General features: G+C 45.6%; 1 protein-coding gene across 2 annotated transcripts in view; it reads right to left on the minus strand.

Annotated features, from left to right (window-relative positions):
* Positions 1-19,432, minus strand: part of TRIM44 (tripartite motif containing 44) — a 149,471-nt gene that overhangs the window by 4,170 nt on the left and 125,869 nt on the right. Inside the window, exons 5-6 of one of the 2 annotated variants that reach the window (XM_054972723.1) lie at positions 3,215-3,347; positions 944-977 (exon numbers count right to left, since the gene is read on the minus strand). In XM_054972723.1, the coding sequence (XP_054828698.1) occupies positions 3,254-3,347 (94 nt within the window). In that variant the 3' untranslated portion in view covers positions 944-977; positions 3,215-3,253. Of the gene's footprint in view, positions 1-943; positions 978-3,214; positions 3,348-19,432 lie in introns of those variants that run through there. The other variant, XM_054972722.1, reaches the window with a different exon arrangement.

Consider the following 19,432-nt stretch of genomic DNA (forward strand, 5'->3'; position numbering starts at 1 on the left):
TATTTATTTATTTGATTTATACCCCACCCTCCCCACAGATGGGCTCAGGATGGCTAACAACATTAAAAAATACATTAAAATCATAAAAACATAAAATCAATAATATTTTTTAAAAAAATCATTAAAATAGTCCAGGAGCAGGCTATTTAGACAAATATTGGTAGTCCATATACGGGCATAGCAGATGGCCGAGGGCAGCCCCAGAAGAAGTGGTGGTCTTAGATGGAAGAAGGAGGACACCTGCTGGCACTCAGCCGAAGGCCTGGCGGAACATCTCCGTTTTACACACCCTGCGAAACTGTAACAGGTCCCGCAGGGCCCAGATCTCCAGCGGGAGAGCATTCCACCAAGCCGGGGCCAGGGCAGAAAAAGCCCTGGCCCTGGTTGAGCCCAGATGGATGTCCTTCGGGCCGGGGACCACCAGGAGTTGCTTGTCTGCAGAGCGCAACACCCTGCAAGGGACGTAATGGAAGAGGCGGTCCCGCAGGTATGCAGATCCCAGTCCGTGAAGGGCTTTAAACACCAAGGTTAACACCTTGAACCGGATCTAGAACTCCACTGGGAGCCAGTGCAGCTGGCACAGCACAGGATGAATTAACACTAGTTCACCAAAGCAAAAACCGCTAACAACTCAAATCATAGTAAATGTACTAAATTAAAAAGGTTTCATGAAATAGGTCTTGGCAATATCACACCTAACATACATCTATTATTTCTATAAGATTTGAAGCAAATCAAGTCTTCTTATGGCTTGTCTAAAATAACTTTCCCTTTGGTTCAACCCAACACCTTCTTTGATAAAGCCCCACTAATGATTTGTGTTCATTTGTTCTGCTCCTTTGCAACAGTGCAGTAAAAGTCAAGAGAATATGTCATTCTAGAAAGATTCCTGGCAATGACTCCATCTAGGAGGAAAGTTAAAAAGGCTATTTACCGTGATTGCTTGCTGGAGTAAGGAATGCATTCCCCTTGAGATACTGTTGCAGAAAAGAGGCAGGTTTCATTTTCATTAGCAGTAATTGGGGTCTATTACTAGCTTTGCTTTATGAAGATGTAATAGTTAATTTCATAATAGAGGTGGAGAGGTTACGCCATCTGTTCAAACAGGCAGGTTTTCATGACATTTCTAAATGCTGTGGATTTTCATTCTCCCTTCCCCCTTGAGATAACCATCCATAAGCCTAGCTTTACAGTCCATTTAGCTCCCAGGTGTCATGTCCTGATAGCTATGGGTCCTTCTCTTAAAACCCTCATAACATTCTTCCTAATGTAGAAGCTCAGCATGCTAGTGCACTGGTAAGCAGAGACTTATTTTTCTAACATTCATCTGGAGTTCTTTTGAACTGCTGGTCGTGGCCCTGAGAAAAAAGAAGCATAGCTGGAATGTCAAGGTAGATCTTGGCTGTTGGGAGAGATGGGAAGAAACAGCTAATAAAACATGTGCCATAAATTAAGGCCAAGCAAAGGTATCCTAGGAACAAGCTCAAGCTCACAGAGATGAGACGAGGCAAGCCAAGCCATGCCATGCATAAAAAGCAAATCCTCAGCAGGAGGCTCCACCCTTTTTTGCCATTCCAAGCATATATATGTGAGAGTGAGAAAGCTGGAAACAGCACAGTCCTGGAAAAATAATTAAGAAATGAATTCTACTATTTGGTGGCATCTGTCCCAAAAGGGAACAAAGTGCCTTTTGTGAAACCTTCTCCCCAGAAAGCCTCCTAGGGTTTGAACTGTATCCATGGCCTCCTTTGGAATTAAACCCAAAGCAAGAGTTTATTGTTCCCATTCACTCTGACCACTCTGTGTGTGTGTTGGGGGGGGGAGGGGGCGAAAATCCCAAGAGGTTTTAAAATATTACTGATCAGCCAGGCTTGGCTGCATTTTTCCCAGGACATGAATCAACTTTATTGCAACTAACAAAAAGCTATTAGTGTTATTGAGACATTGACAGCACCATGAGCAAGGCGAAAGGATGAACAAATACTTTCAGTAGAATGAGGTTATACTTTTACTGTTGCAAAGCGGTCTGAAAAAAGGATTTTATATTTGTGCAGCAAAACATCAGGCATTTCCCAGCCTCTCCTTGGAAATATACTAGGCAGGCAAATTAAACATCCTCAGCCTCAGATTTCAAGGGAGAAAAGGCATCGGAAATCTGTTTGGTTTCAGTTCTGCCACTCTCTCAGAATCCTTCGTACACCTTTATTTAGCAGATTAAAGTGCAGCAATCAGATCAGTGTAAGAATAAAAGCCAATGCAGAGGGCTTTTTCAGACAACCAGAGTAGACAATCCAGAAATAAAGAAGTTCAAGAAGTTGAGCTGTACTTCGAGTCACAACACAGGACATCTCCAGAATGGGTAGCAAAACAAAGAAAACTAAAATGGTTTAAAATTTTTGTTTGTTGTCACTGGTAATACTTCCAACACATTTCAGTCACAAAAAGATAGAAATCTGGAACTTCTATGGTCTGTTAGGGGACTGCCGTTCAAAAGCCTAGTTCTCATCGCTATCACTGGCCTGGTTTCAACTTGCTAGGCATTTGGAGAGAGGGGAGTGACCTAAAAACCAGGGACAGTTTAGTCTTATAAGTAGCCGCTGAGATGAGCTCATATCCTACCAAAACAGTGTACTAAATTCCTTTATTACAGCTTGATAAAGAAAATACAGAGCATTCAGATTGTATCCACTGATACCTCCTGACTGCAAATTATATTGGGAGCTTTTTCCTCAGTAATAGCACACAGAATTGCATCTCATGCAATTTTCAACTTTTGTTCATTGCTAAGCATTTCCTTTTATGAGAGAATTTGAATGCATTTATTTATATCAGTATTTTTATACTGCTTTTCTCCCCAGTGTGGATTGAGAGTGGCTTACAAAATATGAAATATGAAGATACAATTTATATAAGCATACTGGAAAAAAACCACAGAGAAACTTCACTGAGGGTATCAAATTATCATTTGATCTGGGGTGGGGGAGGCAGATTTCTTTCCTCACAAAGGTTCAGGATGGGGCATAATATGTGCTCATCTCATTTCAATTACTCTATGAGCTGGTTAGGCTGAACCATATTTACTTGTTCAAGTCCACCCAGTAAATTGTAGCTTCTGCATTCAATTTTAAAACTTTAATACATGCTGGTTCCACACTATACCATATGTTTTGTGCACATGTTGTAAGTTAGAATTGTGGTTGCTGAGGAATAATACCTGTGATTCTCCTGGGTAGTTAAAACTTTCCTTGCTGAGTCAACAGGGTCCATTGGCAGGTGGCAGATCGTCATCATTATATTGTCTGTCCTTTCGGGAAGGACTTGGTGTAGGCAGAGGAAAGCTGTTGGCCCTAGATGCAAAAGAGATGCAGGATAAAGAAGAAAATTACTGGATTCATCACAACAAGAAATGAAAATACCACAAGGCATGCTAGTGTCATATTGGACACATATTATTTGAAAAAGCAATATTACAAGAATTTAAATGCAGTTAACTGCTCACACAATCACCTGGGTCAATATGAAGCTAACGAAGTTAGAATGACGTAAGGCCCATTCAAAGTAATGTTTAGAACTTACCATATTAGCAGCACCTAATTCCCAAACCATTCTTAGCTGCTAGGACATGTACATAGAAACGATACCAACTGAACTAACATGGTATGTCAGATAAGTCCCATGCTCATGCAGAGAGGAGGAGCAAGTGTACATTTATGAAACATCCTCAGACTCAGTAGGAGAGGAACAAAAATTGTCTCTTACTACTGCTAAAAAAACCCTCCTGGCTTAAATATTAGCAGGTGCCCAGTTAGAGCCTGAGAGCCGGCAGCTGCTTTGCAGCGATTAATGGATTCACTCATCTCCCAGTGCTTTGGCTTGGCTGTGTGCATTGTGAAGTTTCAGAAACTATTTTCAAACAGCTTGTCTCCACTGGTAATGGCTAACAGAGTCTGCCTAGCTCTCTAGCTATTAACTCTCATTCTTAAAACTTCTTAATGCTTTTCTTTTAAAAAGTCTTCAATGTATTATATGTTATTTTCTTGCTCTCTAAAATTTCTAAATGACTCATTTAAAAAGGTGCAAGCAGTGTATATTTCTTCTCATCATGAAGTATATTTTGTGATTTTTCTGTGCTGTACACATGGATTTTCTTCTTCTAAGATAAATTCTAATTCCTTTGCAGTTTCTGGATGGGTTTCAACTTTTGTCACTCATGCCAAATTTGTACAGGGAGTTTCTGTCTTTTTAAAAAGTTGCTAACTTTGGTGAGGCAGGGTGAAGGGGCAGAGTGGGAATGCATTGAAAAAAGCATCTACAGGGAATGAATAAACAGAGAGGGGTGAACAATTTGTATTCTGGGGAAAAAAATGGAACTCTAAAAGAAATCAGACTAAAAATGGTAGGAAAAGGATGAGACAAAGGCAGCAATGGAAATGTTAACCAGATAACTGCTGCAAATGTTAAGGGATGTCCCAGCAAGACTGGCACCTTGATACTTTTTGGTTTTAGCATTAAAAAATTTATCCACACTATGACGCCTCCACCTTTTGACGTAAATGGCACTAGAAGTGTTTTTAAATTTAAAAAAATATTTAACATAGATGGGAAAGGTCAGGTGAAATCGAAAATTTCTGAGATAACTCAATATAGATAACTCTGAGGTAAAATCAGTACATGCATAGACTTAAGGTCTAATGTTTCAGACTAATGAGTGTTTCTTAAGCTCTTCACAGATACTTAAATATTTATGTAGAGAGGCTTTTGTTTCAGTGTTTTCCCAATCACTCTAGTACACTTTTGTTGAGTATTTTCTTACTCTTTTTGGTTTCCAGAAGGCTGGTACCTTCCTTCCAGTACCCAAACCCCTTGTCTTGAAACACCTGTACTTGTTTGAGTTTTTAAGTGACTTTTAAGGTCTCCAAAGGCAGTTTTTAACCACAGCAGGCCAGGGATCTCTTCACTCTTCAAAGCTAACTTCCTATTTGACTGGGTAGGGAAATTCTCCTCTCACTGGAAGATTTGTCCCCTTTCTTGGCCCGAATGGAACTCTGCGCCTACTTCCCAAACTTCCTTGCCAACTTTTCCCCATTTCTCCTGTATGTTAAACTGTTCTCAGTCAGGTCTGAAGCTTGAAACTGTCAGTACTTGACTCCTTTCAGCTAGGGCTGAAATGAGACTCTCTTCTCCCCAGCATCTAGTTCAGAAGTCTTTCTCAGTTCAGCTCATGCTACCCAATCAGATTCCTTGGAGTAGCCTGTCACTCCAGGCTCTCTATTTCTGTGGAGAATTAACCCTTCACAGTCCTTCAGCTGTTTGTACAGCACTTCTAAACTTTCAAAAAGTGCAGCCCGTCACGTCTCACGGGAGGTTTTCACAAACCTCTCCTGTGCAATTGATGAAGCATGTGTGTGTATATTATATTTCTGCTTACATTAATACCAATCATTAAATATCTTATACCAACATATCTACAACATTCAACAGATGTACCAATAGTTAAATACCCTATACCAACATTCAATAGGCATACTAATAGTTAAACATCTTATACCAACATACATACTACATTATTTATTTATTTAACTGAATTTATATTCCGCTTTCCCCATAAGCGGGCTCAGAGCGGATCACAACAATATAATAAATACAATAATAAAAACATGGCAGCATAAATATAAAACCATCAAGCAATAATACAGTACTTTAAAACAGCCCTGCACATATTGCACCACCCGTTTAGCATTGAACAAACCCCTGTGGGGCAGGGTGGTGACACACGCTCCCCCCCACCCAATAGCTGGAGGCTGGTTGGATGCCTTGCCTACCTCAACCACCATATGCCTGGTGGAACATCTCTGTCTTGCAGGCCTGGTAGAAAGACAGCAGATCCAAGTGAGCCTGGGTTTCCGCAGACAGAGAGTTCCACAGGGTTGGTGCTGGGGCTGAAAAGGCCCTGGCCCTGGTTCAGACAAGGCAAACCTCCTTGGGGCCAGGGATCACCAAGCAGATGTTTGTATGAGGAATGAAGCAGGTATGCTGGTCCCAGTCCGCTAAGGGCTATAATGGTTAAGCCCGCAACCTTGAAGCTGATCTGGAATTCCAATGGGAGCCAGTGCAGCTGGTGCAAAACCGGTGTTATATGTGATCAGAACAGGATCCTGCTGCGTTCTGGACCAGTTGCAACTTCTGGAGTAGGCCCGATGGCAGCTCAATGTAGAGGGAGTTGCAGTAGTCCAACCTGCAGGTGACCACTGCATGGATCACCACAGCTAGGTCGTTGGCTGAGAGGTAGGAAACAAGTTGCCTGATCTGGTGAAAATAAAACAATGCAGACCTGGCAACTGTCATGACCTGGGCCTCCATTGTCAAGGAGGCATCCAGGACCACGCCCAAACGCCTCACCACCAGCACAGATGCCAGTGGCGCCCCCTCAAGGGTTGGGACATGGATTCCAAGACCTGTCAGCCCATGACCTAGGTGCAGGACCTCCATCTTCATGGGATTCAGTTTCAGTCGGCTCTGTTTTAACCAACCATCACAGCCTCAAAAGCACTGGCTAGAGTATCCGGGGTGGAATCCATCTGTCCATCTATCAACAGATAAAGTGGAGTATCATCAGCATACTGATGGCAACCCAATCCAAAATTCCACACCAACTGGGCATGGGGATGCATATAGATGTTAAATAACATTGGGAAGCGTATCGCCTCCTGAGGAACACCACACACTAAATGGTGGCGAGGCAACAACCATTCCCCCAATGCAACTCTCTGTCCCCAACCATGGAGAAAGGAGACTAGCCACTGCAAGGCTGTCCCACGAGTCCCCACGTCAGCGAGGCAGTGAGTCAGCAGGTTGTAATCAACGGTATCATATGCTGCCCAGAAATTGAACAATATGAGTAGTGCCGATCTGCCTCAATCTAGGTGTTTGTGGAGATGGTCTGTGAGGGCAACTAGAGCCATCTCCATCACATGGCCAGGGCAGAAACCAGACAGAGGACAGAGGAGTCCTTCAGGAATGCCTGCACCTGTTCCGCCACCACTCGCTCAATCACCCTACCCAGAAACAAGATTTTCGAAACCAGGCAGTAATTGAACGTGTCAGTGGGATCCAAAGATGCTTTTTTCAGGAGAAAAATCAAAAAGAGTCCAGTAGCACCTTTAAGACTAACCAATTTTATTGTAGCATAAGCTTTCGAGAAATTGGTTAGTCTTAAAGGTGCTACTGGACTCTTTTTGATTTTGCTACTACAGACTAACACGGCTAACTCCTCTGGATTTTTCAGGAGAGGCTGCACCACTGCTTCCTTCAGTGCTCCAGGAAAGCCCCCAGATTTTACCAATCTACTTCTATAACCTCCACCCTTAGGTGGTTCTGGAGAGTACATCCGCAATGACATTCTCCTGCTATTTTATATGCACTATGTCAAAATTGTAATCCTGTAGCTGTGGTACACCCTATACAAGCATACCAGCAACAGAATAGATCTAGCAATTTTTAAAATTCAATCTCATCCCATACCCCTCCTTTCTATGGTCCTCATCCCACATTGCTTTTGTGCGTACCTATAGAAAATGCATACCTATAGTAAATGCCATGCAGCTAAATTGACCACTGTAGACACACCCCTAGTCCTTATTGATGTGTTAAAACAACAGTTTCATTTCTCTTCTAAGGAATTTGATGCACAGAAACCTCTCAGGTAACCACAGTGCCTTAGGACATGGGTCAACTTCAGCTGTGCCTGTTTCTGGCTCATCAGATATAGCCACAGCGATCTGTGCCTCTAGACTGGAGTACTTCAATGGACTTTCTTTGGTTCTACCCTTGAAGAGAGTTTGGAAACTAAACTTAGTGCATAATGTTGTGGTTAGACTGCTGGTTAGAGGCCAGCTATCATGTGCATATGACCCTGATATTAGAACAATTACATTGGCTACCAAACCTCTCCCTAGCACAATTCAAGATGATGGTTCTGGCCTTTACAGTCCTATGAGATTTGGGACTGGGGCATCTGAAGGACTGTTGTCTAGGGGTGGCAGCCTCACCCCCACACTTACCTACTCTAGAGGAGGCTCTGGCATGGAGCAGCCTCACCAGGCATATCATGGACAGGCAGCTCAACTAGGGGCTGTGGGGAAAGGAGGAAGGGCAAGTCTATTGCCCACAAATGTCACAGCAGAAGTCTCAGGGTCTTGCAGGCCCCACCCATGACTCAATAGGCAGGGCTCAGGCAGTAGACTGCACCTAGGAACAGGCCAGAGGAAGAAGCCAGCAGCACACGGGAGATAGGCAGGCAGGCAGGCAAAGCAGCTTCTTAAAACCTCTAAGGAGGGTGGGGCAGTAGAAAGGAGGGCTGATCCAGAGAGTCCATTGGTCCAGATTCTGTTCATTCATTTTGGGCCTGTCCCTGAGGAGAGGGCATTTGGAGAGGCCAGAGTCAGACCATTCCCCCATCAATCCTTTATCAGACCAGCCTAGGGAGAGGCCGGCAGGAAGGTTTAGATTGCTCAAGATGGGGGATGGGATGGTAGAACCTCCCCAAGGCTTCTCTGGGGCTGGGCCCCCAGACTCCAAACTTGCTGGGGAAGAGTCTAATGACCAACTTCTCCTATATGTTTCTACTTGAGAATTAAGATCACAGGGAAAGGCCTGCCTGACTGTCCCATCAGCTAAAGAAGCTCACCCAGTGAATAAACAATAGAGGGCCTTTTCAGTGGTGGTCCCCAGGGAGGTATAGCTGTTCTATTCATTACTGATCTTCAGGAAGCAGCTGAAGACGTATTTATTTAGGACCACTTTTAATTATCTTTATTTCTTTGTTTCTATGATTATTGGAAATCTTAAACCGTACTTTTAAACTTTGTTTTTATTTACATTGAAAGCCACCTTGAATTCCTGCAAGGTAGGAAGGTGGCTAATAAATACTTTATATAAATAAACAAACAAATGAACAAACAAATAAACAAATAAAGGTTAGGTCTAAAGGAAGTTAATATAGCTGAAGATGGAGGCAGGTAAAAGGTAGGTTGGCTAGTCAGTGGGAAGAGGCAAGGCAGCAGGGAAAGGATATGGGGACTGCCAGAAGGAGAAAAAGAGGAAATAGTGGGGAAGGGGATACAGGGGAAAATGAAATGCCTCCTGCAAACTCTTATGGGTACCTTACTAGTTATACTTATAAACCAATACTGAAAATCACTGGTGATAATGAGAAAATGAGATGGAAGCTAACATAAGCTGGCAAGAAAAGGAGAGAAGATACAGACAGGGAGGCAAAAAGGGTATGTTGCTAAGATAACAATAATATAGAAATGAGAAACACGTAAGATAAATGTAAAGTGCCTGCTAAAGCTATTCGTATTTGAGAATGTCTTATGATGTAAGACACCTGTTTGTTGCTATGACCTACTGTGTTCTAGATCCAGCTATGTGCTGCATTCAACACAAACATATGGATCTCTCCCAAAATGCAGGGGAAAATAGGCAATGACCAATCATGACACATTTAACAGTAGAGATGGGCATGAAACAGGAAAAAACGAAATCAGTTTCGTGTTTCGTCACATTCCATGAATCACGAAACACGAACTTCCATGAAATTGTCCTGTTTTGTGATTCATCAGAACCCGGGGCATTTCAACGGCCCCCTTCATACCCAGACAGACTGGGCTTGGGGGGAGGGCCCCAAAACTACCACACAGACATCTGCCTAGGTGGGAGAGGTGCACAAAATAAAACCAAAGGAAACAACAAGAGTGTGAGCCCTCAAAAGAGCAGAGAAAAATTATGAAGAAACAAAGACAAGCAAAGAAAAAATAAGGGAGGCCTCAGTTAAACGAGGCCCCAGAGCCAGGCAAAGATCTGAGACTAGGGTGGGGTGGAGGAAAAAAGGCACCCTCACTCAAAGACCTTCCCAGAAAGGCCAAGAGCTGAAAATAAGAGGCTTTTCAGTCTCTTTTAAAGCTGCAGCAGCCAAAAGCTCAATTCTGCTCTCTCTCGCACTCCAGTCCCAGCAACAGGCCCTCCCTCTCCCTCTGTCTACTGAGACAGAAAAGCACGAGGCAGAGAGCTCTGCTTTATATAACAAACGCTCACAGAGAGCAGAACAGGAGGTCTGTGGTTGGCAGATAGAACTGCCTAACAGGGTTTGGAAGGATGAGATTGGTGTTTTCATGGCTACAGAAGGCCCATCTCCTCAGTTGCCTAGGGGATTAACCCTCCTGCTCCTCGCTATATAGGGCAGAATGGAAGCTCTCCAGTTGGCAAGGAGAGCTGCCTATCAAGGTTATGTGGGCTAAGATTGGGGTTTCCAATGGCAACAAAAGGTCTGCAGACATCCTGGGCTCCTTCACTTCTTCTATCTGCCTACTGCTCATGTCAGGTGCTGGAACCCAAACCCCAGCCATTTATTCTGGTTCTGGTTTCAAAACCTCCCCAGCTACATTTGTGCATATACAGTACCATAATCAATGGCAGCAGAGAACTCATAGAGACAATAATGATGATGAAGGAAGAGACAGAGACTTGGAAAACCAGTTGAAGAGGCTCATGGGCCTGGTAGAGACTATTGGCTACCCACTAAACAACAGGCTTGTGTAAACCAAATTTTCCTTTCATTCACAGACATTGTAGCCTTTTCAATCACTGAAGCAGGTTTCTATACTACTTAGTAAATTTTGGTTAAAATGATTAATTCTTATCATCGGCATAATGTTCTTTCATTCTCTTCTGGGATCAGTGCTGGAATACGTTATAATTTTGTTGAACAATTACTGCCGAAATGATCCATCTGCCCACAATTTTCCCTCTGCTCCTCTCGTTCTAATACAGTTCTGTCACTTTGGCTTCGAATGGTGTGCCTACCTGCCTGCCAGTACAGTTGTTGACACATGGGTGGGTACCTGCATATAATAATAAGGTCCAACAAAATCAAAAGGCAACAGACAAGCAGCCGTTTGGTGCAAGCAGCACTTCTGATCTGTCACAATCAGTTCTGTAGAGCAGCAGAAGAATGCATGTTAATGCAGGGAGGATCTCAGGGAAGTGACACATGGTAAGAGCCTCCCCAGCGTATTCATCTTCCACACAGTCTATTTTATGGCCTATCCATCATCCAGAGAAGAGAAAAAAAAAACCCAAAGTGTCTTGAGAATAGGTTTTATGTAAGATATCACTGCACCTGCTCAGCCACAGCCACAGGAAACTGTGCTAAAAATAGAGATGGAATAGTGGGAAGTAGTTGGTAAACTAATAGTGCAATCCTAAATGAGGTTGTGGAAAGCGCACAGGGAGAAAACTAAGGCTTGCACAGGCATAATAGGCACTTATGTGGGTGTAACCCCCCCCCCTCTGCCGGCGCCTGCCTGAGATGCACTACTGTAGACGGGTTGCCACTGGCGGGCATGCTTGGCAGCCGGGTGGAGGCATAAGTGTAGCACAAGTCCCCACACCAGTGAGGGAGAGGGCAGGGCGGGCCACAAGTTAGTCAGCTTCCAAAGCTGCCCCAGGCTCAGGAATGCCCCCTGCAGCGGGTGGAAAGTTACGCCATGAAAAAGGTGGCATAGCCCATAGGTGCCCATTAACCGGGAAAACTCGGGACCCCCTCCTGGCGCCCCACCCCGCTCCACTCACACAGACCAAACAGGGCATAAGATGGCAACTACCACAGGGATCAATCCTCATGTGCTTCTGGGGAGGGCGAGCCCCCCTCCCCGTGCCCAATCAGCTGCCCAGGCATGCTACAAAACCTCAGGTAAGTGGGAAGGGGGCTGGAGGCTCTGCCTGGCAGGCCCTGCCGCTGGAACTTGATGCGCAAGGCAGGAGAGTGGGTACTCATGGTGGCAGGTCATGAGTGCACTGGGGTGATTTATCGGAAAATTAGGAGCACTTTGCACTCGTTCAAGGGAAGAAGCGCAAAGTCCAGAATGTCTGACTAACAACATCCTCCCAAATCCCCTTGTAGGTTATCTTACTCTGGAGTCCCAGCTCGGGAAGGGGTGAGGGAGCACTGACAGGTAGGAAGGAACTGGGGCGGTGGCTAACCTGGCTTGCTCATTTGTGCCAGCTGCCCCCCCACCTGAACCCTCCCAAACGCCAGCCTCTGCAGGTGAGGCTCACCAGTGGGGGGGGGGGGAGTGGCAGCAGTGCCTGCCTGCCACAAAGACAGTTGCCCGGAAAACTGCTCTTGATGCAGCCATGGGGTGTGTGTGTGTGCCAGCTACCCATTTGGAAGCTCTGTTCAGACTTCCTCAGGGCCTCTCCCCATAGGAGGAAGTGCAGCCTCAGGTTTGGTTGACTGGGTGTTCATAACTCCCTGTTGCTGGAGGGAGCTCAGCTCCTTGATTTTCTCCCTCACAGGATAATACCATCCCAATGCAGAGCGCATTCTCGCTAGAGGATCATGCATCATCTGATTGTGAGCTGCACCTGTGAAGCTGCCACTGCTCCTCCCAACCATGGACACTGTCCCAGAATGTTGCAGATTGGGCTTGGCCTTGGTTGTGGACTAGGGTGGGTCACTTGCAACACATGTGTCTGTTTCCCTTGCAGGCAGGTCACAACTCGTCCAGGAGACCAAGGAGCATGGCTTTCCAGCCCCCGGTGATCCTCCTTGAGTGCCTTTTAGGTCCAACCCAGAGAGCAGTTTCCCAAGGCAGTCCGCATCTCAACCTCACCCCTCTGAGGGCAGGATGAGGGATGGATTTTGCAGTTCTTTTTTTTTTTATAATATTTTTATTTTTTATTAACTACATTAACTAACAATACAAAGGGAAGAAAGGGAACAAGGGGAGGAAGGAAAAAAACCATAACAACTACAACATGCAACAGCTATGCTACACAAAATGTTTTCCCTTCATACTGCCATTATTCAAAAGTTAAAGCTTTATGTTATATTGATGGAGTGGTTGACCTTACTAAATGCAAATTACAATTTAAATTCAAATTAAATTTTTCTTCCCCTCCTGGGTCCCGGACGCAATTCTCTCTGAGCAGCTGCAGCCGCAGTGCTCATTTCCCCCCCCCCTCAGACTTCTCCTTTTCGTCTTGCTTGGTGCACTGAAATTCTGGATTTTTATCCTCAAAATCCCTTAATTGATCTTCTGATAATATCTTGAAAGATTGATCTTTGTGACTGAACCAGATTCCTTCCGGAAATAACCATTTGTACTTTATTCCACGTTCTCTCAGAAGAGCTACGAACTTTTTATACTTAAAACGTCTTTTCCGAACTAGAAATGGGATGTCTTTCAATATCTTAACTTTATTACCCAGAAAGTCCAAATCCGCATTGTATGAATTATATAGGATAGTGTCCCGGATCCTCTTAGATGAAAAATCAATGATGATCTCGCGAGGCAACTGACGCTTCATTGCATATTTTGAAGTAGCCCGATGGACTTCCAAAATGGCGCTTTTTACTTCTTCTTTAGTTGCCCTCGCGGGTGTCGCCAATAGTTCCGAGACCAGACCCCGTAAATCCTCATTTTCCTCCTCTTTCACATTCTGGAGGCGCAAAGTTGTCTGTGTTCGTTCCACTTGTAGCCCGATCAGCTGATTCTCCACCAGCTTAAGCTCTTTATTCGTAGCCTTCACGAGTGACGCACTTTCCCGAGCAGACTTCTCTGCCCCCCCGCTGCTTCCTTAATGGTTTTCACTTCGCTCTCAATTAAGCCCACCCTTTGATCTGTTTCATTCAGCTTGTCAACAAAGGGTTTTATAGCTTCACCAACCGCCCTCCGCACCACCTCCTCCAGCGACTCTCCCTTCAGGGCAGCCGAAACTGACTTACCCAGGGCAGAACTTTGTTTTTTTGTTGCCATTTTAGGGGGGGGAACCGCCAACCGGATTCTGAAACTCAGCAAAGGGGAAGAACGAGCCTTCTTAGCTTCAGATCCCACCACTCCTTCGCGTGCGCTTGTAGTAACAGAAGGGATTCGCTTACTTGCAGGCTTTCGCCTAATTCTGCTCTTTGCCGTTTTCCATGGCCCGGCAGCACTCGAGGCGCCGCGCACGTCCGCCGGCCTCCGTAGGGACAAACGGGCAATTAACCCCCCGCATTGATTCCGGGGGGGCTCGTCCCGCAGCGTCCCGGACCCAGCCTCCCTCACTGGGAGTTTTGGGGGCTAATCTTCGCAGATCAGCCGCCCGGACAGGGTGCTCGGGCGCTTCCTCTCGAGCCCGCGAAGAGGAGCGTCCGACATGGCTGAGAAAACGAAACCAAATCGGATTTTGCAGTTCTGACTGCTGCGCAAACTGCCTTTGCTCCCTTTCCAGCTGAGGGGCATTAGCAAGACACATGTCCAGAGAACCTCTTCACCTTTTCCAGTTTAATAAAATGTGTGGAAAAACAACAAAATGCCTGTCTGTTTACTTTCCTAACAATGACAGTAGCGCCCCCCCCAACTCCCTGTCGGGATGTCTTTTCACACATCCCCGCAAATGTTTCCTGGCTCAGGGCTGGGATGGATGGGGTGGGCTCTGCTGCCAGAAGGAGCAGGTGTAAAGTGGTGCCTTGGGGCCCTGTCTGAGGACTTTCATTCTCTGACAGAGGCAGAGCTCATTTGGAGGCGGAATGTACAGAAACGGCGTTCCGGAAGATCTGAAAAGAGGTCACGTGGGGTTTTGGCCCCGCCCACGTGATTCCTTTTCCTCCGAGTACAAGCCGAGTGGTGCTGGGCTCCAAAGGAATGAAAGCTGCTTGGATTCATTCTGCTCTGCTGCTCTACTTTCATTTGTGACTTGTGGGGGGGGGAGAGAGAGAGAGAAAATGAGTGAATGAGTGCAAGCTGAGTGGTGCTGGGCTCCAAAGGAACGTAAACTGCTTGAATTCATTCTGCTCTGCTGCTTTACTTTCATTTGTGACTCGTGAGAGTGGGGGGAACAGAGAGAGAGAATGAGTGAATGAGTGGAAGGCGAGTGGGGCTGGGCTTCAAAGGAACGTAAACTGCTTGGATTCATTCTGCTCTGCTGCTTTATTTTCATTTTTTATTTGTGTGGTGGGGGGGGGAGAAAATGAGTGAATGAGTGCAAGCTGAGTGGTGCTGGGCTTCAAAGGAACGTAAACTGCTTGAATTCATTCTGCTCTGCTGCTTTACTTTCATTTGTGACTTATGAGGGGGGGGGGAAGAGAGAGAGAGAGAGAGAGAAAATGAGTGAATGAGTGGAAGTCGAGTGGTGCTGGGCTCCAAAGGAACGTAAGCTGCTTGGATTCATTCTGCTCTGCTGCTTTAGTTGTGTGTGAGAGTGAGTGAGTGAGTGAGTGAGTGAGTGAGTGAGTGAGTGAGTGAGTGTGTGTGGGTGCAAGCAGGGCTGGCTCTCCAGAGGAGGGTAAGGTGCTTTGAGTTCATTCTCCTTTAAGAAAATACCTGGAGATTTTTGCGGAAAGGGGCCTGAGGGGTGGATGTTGCCTTCTGACACACTTCTGGTGAAGTTGGTGTGTGTGTGGGGGGGGCATATGCTAATGAGATATGCTAATGAGTTATGCTAATGAGTTCCTGCAGTTCTTTTTCTAGGAAATGACCCCTGGACAGAGGTGCTGGCATCTGATAAGCCAGGCAGTGACTGCTGCATGTGCGGGAAGGGAGAGATTGCTTCCAGGAGGTGGGGGATGTGAAGCGACATCTTGGGATCTCCAGGGCTCCTCCTCCAAGAGGATGGACCACCCTCCTTTTCACTGTTTGTGGAGGAAGGGATGGACTTGGGAAATCTGGTATGGGGAGAGGATGGACGAAGGCCCCTGGAGCAGTTTCTCTGGTCCCACAGGCCATCAGTCCACTCTGGGGGGCATCACCCCAGAACCAGAGCATGTTTAACCCAAGTTCTCCTTGCATCTTTGTGATGCAGTGATGTGTTCAAATGGCGCCGCCTGAAGTCTGTAGGTGCTTTTTACTCCCATCACGTCCAATGGGCCTTTTGGCCTCTTATGAGGTTTCCAATGGGCATTCCTGTCACTCATTGAAGACCCCCCCACCTGCCTCTCCACAACCTGGGGGTCGATCCCAAGTGCTGTAGGCTGTGAGTGCAACAGTTGCCAGGTCCTGCTGCCTTTCTGGTCCCAATTTTCAGGGAGGGAGAACCTGTTTCTCACAGCGGTGGTGGATTTGCAGGCATGCAGAGCTGCAGCCACTGGCCTGACCCTCATCAGAAAGGGGGTTGGATGGGCGAGAGGGTGGATGCCCTATCCGCATCTTCAGTGCCCCCCCCCAGCAGGTATGCCTGCTCCCTGATGGGGGGTGTTGGTGGGCAGCGGGGATCGCAACCTCCCCATTGGCTGCGCTGCTGCTCTCCCCTTGCCTGCCTGTCAGGGGAGCAGCGTGGCCATTGGCTGGTGTGAACACAGTTCTCAGGGGAACAGTGGGTGGGTGCTCTTGGCAGCACCCCGTGCCTCACCTTGCCAAGCTCCGGTGCTAGCGTGGCTCTCCTGCAAAAGTCCACAGGGAGTGATGGAGAAGCACCACTTTTACATTACACATCGATTCTTGAGCACCTGAAGTGTCTGGCGCTGTTTACTAAGCAGTGCCACATTTACCACAAGATTCATGTAATTAGTTTAATTTGGTTAATCACAAACAGGGCTCATTTCAAGGGGGAACGCACAGGAACGCAGTTCCGGCAGTTCCCCAAAAAGGTCACATGTCAGGTGGCCCCGTCCACCTGTCTCTCGGCCATTTTGGGCCCGTTTCGGCCTGGATTGGGGCCAAAATGGCCCAGATCGGGCCTCTGACGGGTGGTGGATCACTCTCCCGCTCATCAGTGGCCCGATCCTGACCATCTTGGGCCCCTTTTTCAGCCATTTTCAGCCCCTTTTTGCAATTTTGGCCCCAATTTCAGCCCTGAATGGCCAGGGTTGGGTCCAAAACAGCCAGAATAGGTGATGTCAGGGTGTGTGGCATATGCAAATCAGTTATACTAATGACACACTTCCAGTGATGGCAAGAGGTGTGGCATATGCTAATGAGTTATGCTAATGAGTTCCTCCAGCTTTTTTTCTACAAAATGACCCCTGATCACAAACATATCCAGTGGAGGTTTTGAAGGAGCAAGTCACATGCACTGTCTTCATGCTCTGATGCCTGCACTCTATCATGCATTTGTCCCCACTTCTTTCCACTGCAGATAATGGGGAAGGCAGAATCTGAACAGAACCTTGTGAGCTTTGGATAACTGTCAAGGAAATCTAGGAATGCTATCTAGCCTAGTCCTACATATAATTCAAGATATTTCCAAAACATTCATAGATCTGGATGTAACAGCCTCTAATTAATTATGGGTAGCATTTAGTTTTAATTGTCCAATGAGCTCGGTCTTCTGGAAAATATTTTAATAGTGTTAGGGAAAAAAGAGACTAAACAGATCACACACACTCCTTCGTGCCTGTCAGTGCTTTAAAACTGCTCAGATCCAAAATGAAGCCAATGAGATCATATACTGATTACCATTTATGGCCAGTTTACCACAGATACTGGAAATGGACAGATATACTTAATTTTTTCATCCTGTTCTTAGCTTACGGAACATGGAGGGTGGGGAGACATGAATCACTTCATCAATTATCTTTCTGTTCTCTTCATGGAAACAAAATCTTTCTTCCCAGTTTTTAGCAGGAAGGAGAAACAGCAAAAGATAAGGCTCAAAGGCTTCTCTTCTTATGACAGCACGTTCACATATGATTATAGAGCAGAACCACAAGTGACAAAAGGCACAGATTGGACACTTGTCTGCTTCCCTCAAGTTTTGATGGGAAATGTAGGCATCCTGGTCTCGCAGCTTCGCTCTCTGACTGCTGTCCAATGGACTTTTCAACTGTCACTTGTCCAACATTCTGCCAAGCTGCCTACATTTCCCATCAAAACTTGAGGGAAGCAGACAAGTGTCCAATCTGTGCCTTTTGTCACTTGTGGTTCTGCTCATATTTTCAATATACAAACTTCCATGTTGGAAACCATGCACATTGTGTGTAAACATGTATATGTAATGAGCAATGAGTTTACTTTGCTGCTTAAAGAAGTCAACAAGGCTGCCAATCAAAAATTCCCACTGTACCCATTTCAGGCAAAATAGATATAATGTGCACCAGTCTAGATTTTATTAAGCGAGAGGCACCATTTTAAATCTCTCCATTTCAGCAGACTTGCTTCTGTTCCTAGCCAACAACTAGAGAGCAGCATCTTATCCTCAGGCAACTGATGCTCCTACCAAGCCTGCCCTGCCCTTCAGAAGAATACCTTATTTGGGGAAAATTTTGGCTGCTGCTGTGGAAAAGAAAGGAGATGTGCATGCAGGAAATACCTGGTGTGGATTTTTTAAAAGCAAAACAACAGCCTTTCTGGGGTTTGTTGTGGCACTGAAAGTGGGTCAGTGTGTGTGGAGAGACGGAATGGGTTTTTTGTGGGGATGGTCTGTGTTTTCTAACTGCACGTTAAGCGGGCGAAGGAAGTGAAGTCAGAGCTGAATTTCTAAGAAGAGAGATGATGTGCTCAGGTCTGTGTGACAATCATGCCATAATCTATGTATACAGAGGAGGGGTGATGATACACTGCTGTTCTCTAGTACTCAGAAAAAGATACCCTGCTCATGGTCAGAGGCACTTTCCATAAGGACACACATTGAAAACACATCTCAGAATTTACCATGGCGAGCCACAGCAGAAATGAAAGTTTGGCATGGGCACAATTTTCTGAAGGTTGATTTTTTTTTGTACAGGGTAATATGTACGCCCACCCCATGAGCATCTCTTGCTCATGTGGTATGAAGGAGAGAGACATTAGCAATAAATTAATGGCCTTTGAGAAACTGCGACTGAAACAAAATATTCCACACACCCTAAGGAACTCAAGGTACTGGCTTGGATCCAGCAATGTGCAAGCAGAAACACTTGGACAAAATTCTTTGCAACAATAAGCACCATCATCTGTACATATTATAGTGCCCAGAAATTGGTTGCACAAGATCTTGCACAAGTGGAAGCGCAAGTGGGAATACAGTAAGTTTGACTTTGTGCAACTGGCTATAGCTGTCTTTTTCTTGGTTTTTGCTTGCACAAAAGCTCTAGCTTAAGTCAAAATTTTGTGATGATCCAACCCACTTTGTAGTATTTACATCAACGGTACATGGTGGACATTTGGCAGTTCTGGACAAAGAAGCCAAAGAGATAGGCAGTGAAGTGGCAGTAAGGTTTGCATTTAGGGGACTTGTGTAGGAAGTTTGTCTGCCCAAACTCTGAATGGAGGTCATAAGGCATGGTGTACACACCCTTTCCTATGGAGAAATGATCTTAGCCTAGGAAACTCAGCATATGCAAAGCATTTCTGATGTTTTCTGTCTATAAATAAATCTGAAAGACACTTTTGTTTCAGCCCTGTTGGAGGCAGCAAAAACACAGCTGTTTCAAAGGCACTTGTACAACCTGCTGTGTGTGGCACATTTGTATTGC

Source organism: Eublepharis macularius, chromosome 2 (assembly GCF_028583425.1).
Source record: "Eublepharis macularius isolate TG4126 chromosome 2, MPM_Emac_v1.0, whole genome shotgun sequence".
Lineage (NCBI taxonomy): Eukaryota > Metazoa > Chordata > Lepidosauria > Squamata > Eublepharidae > Eublepharis > Eublepharis macularius.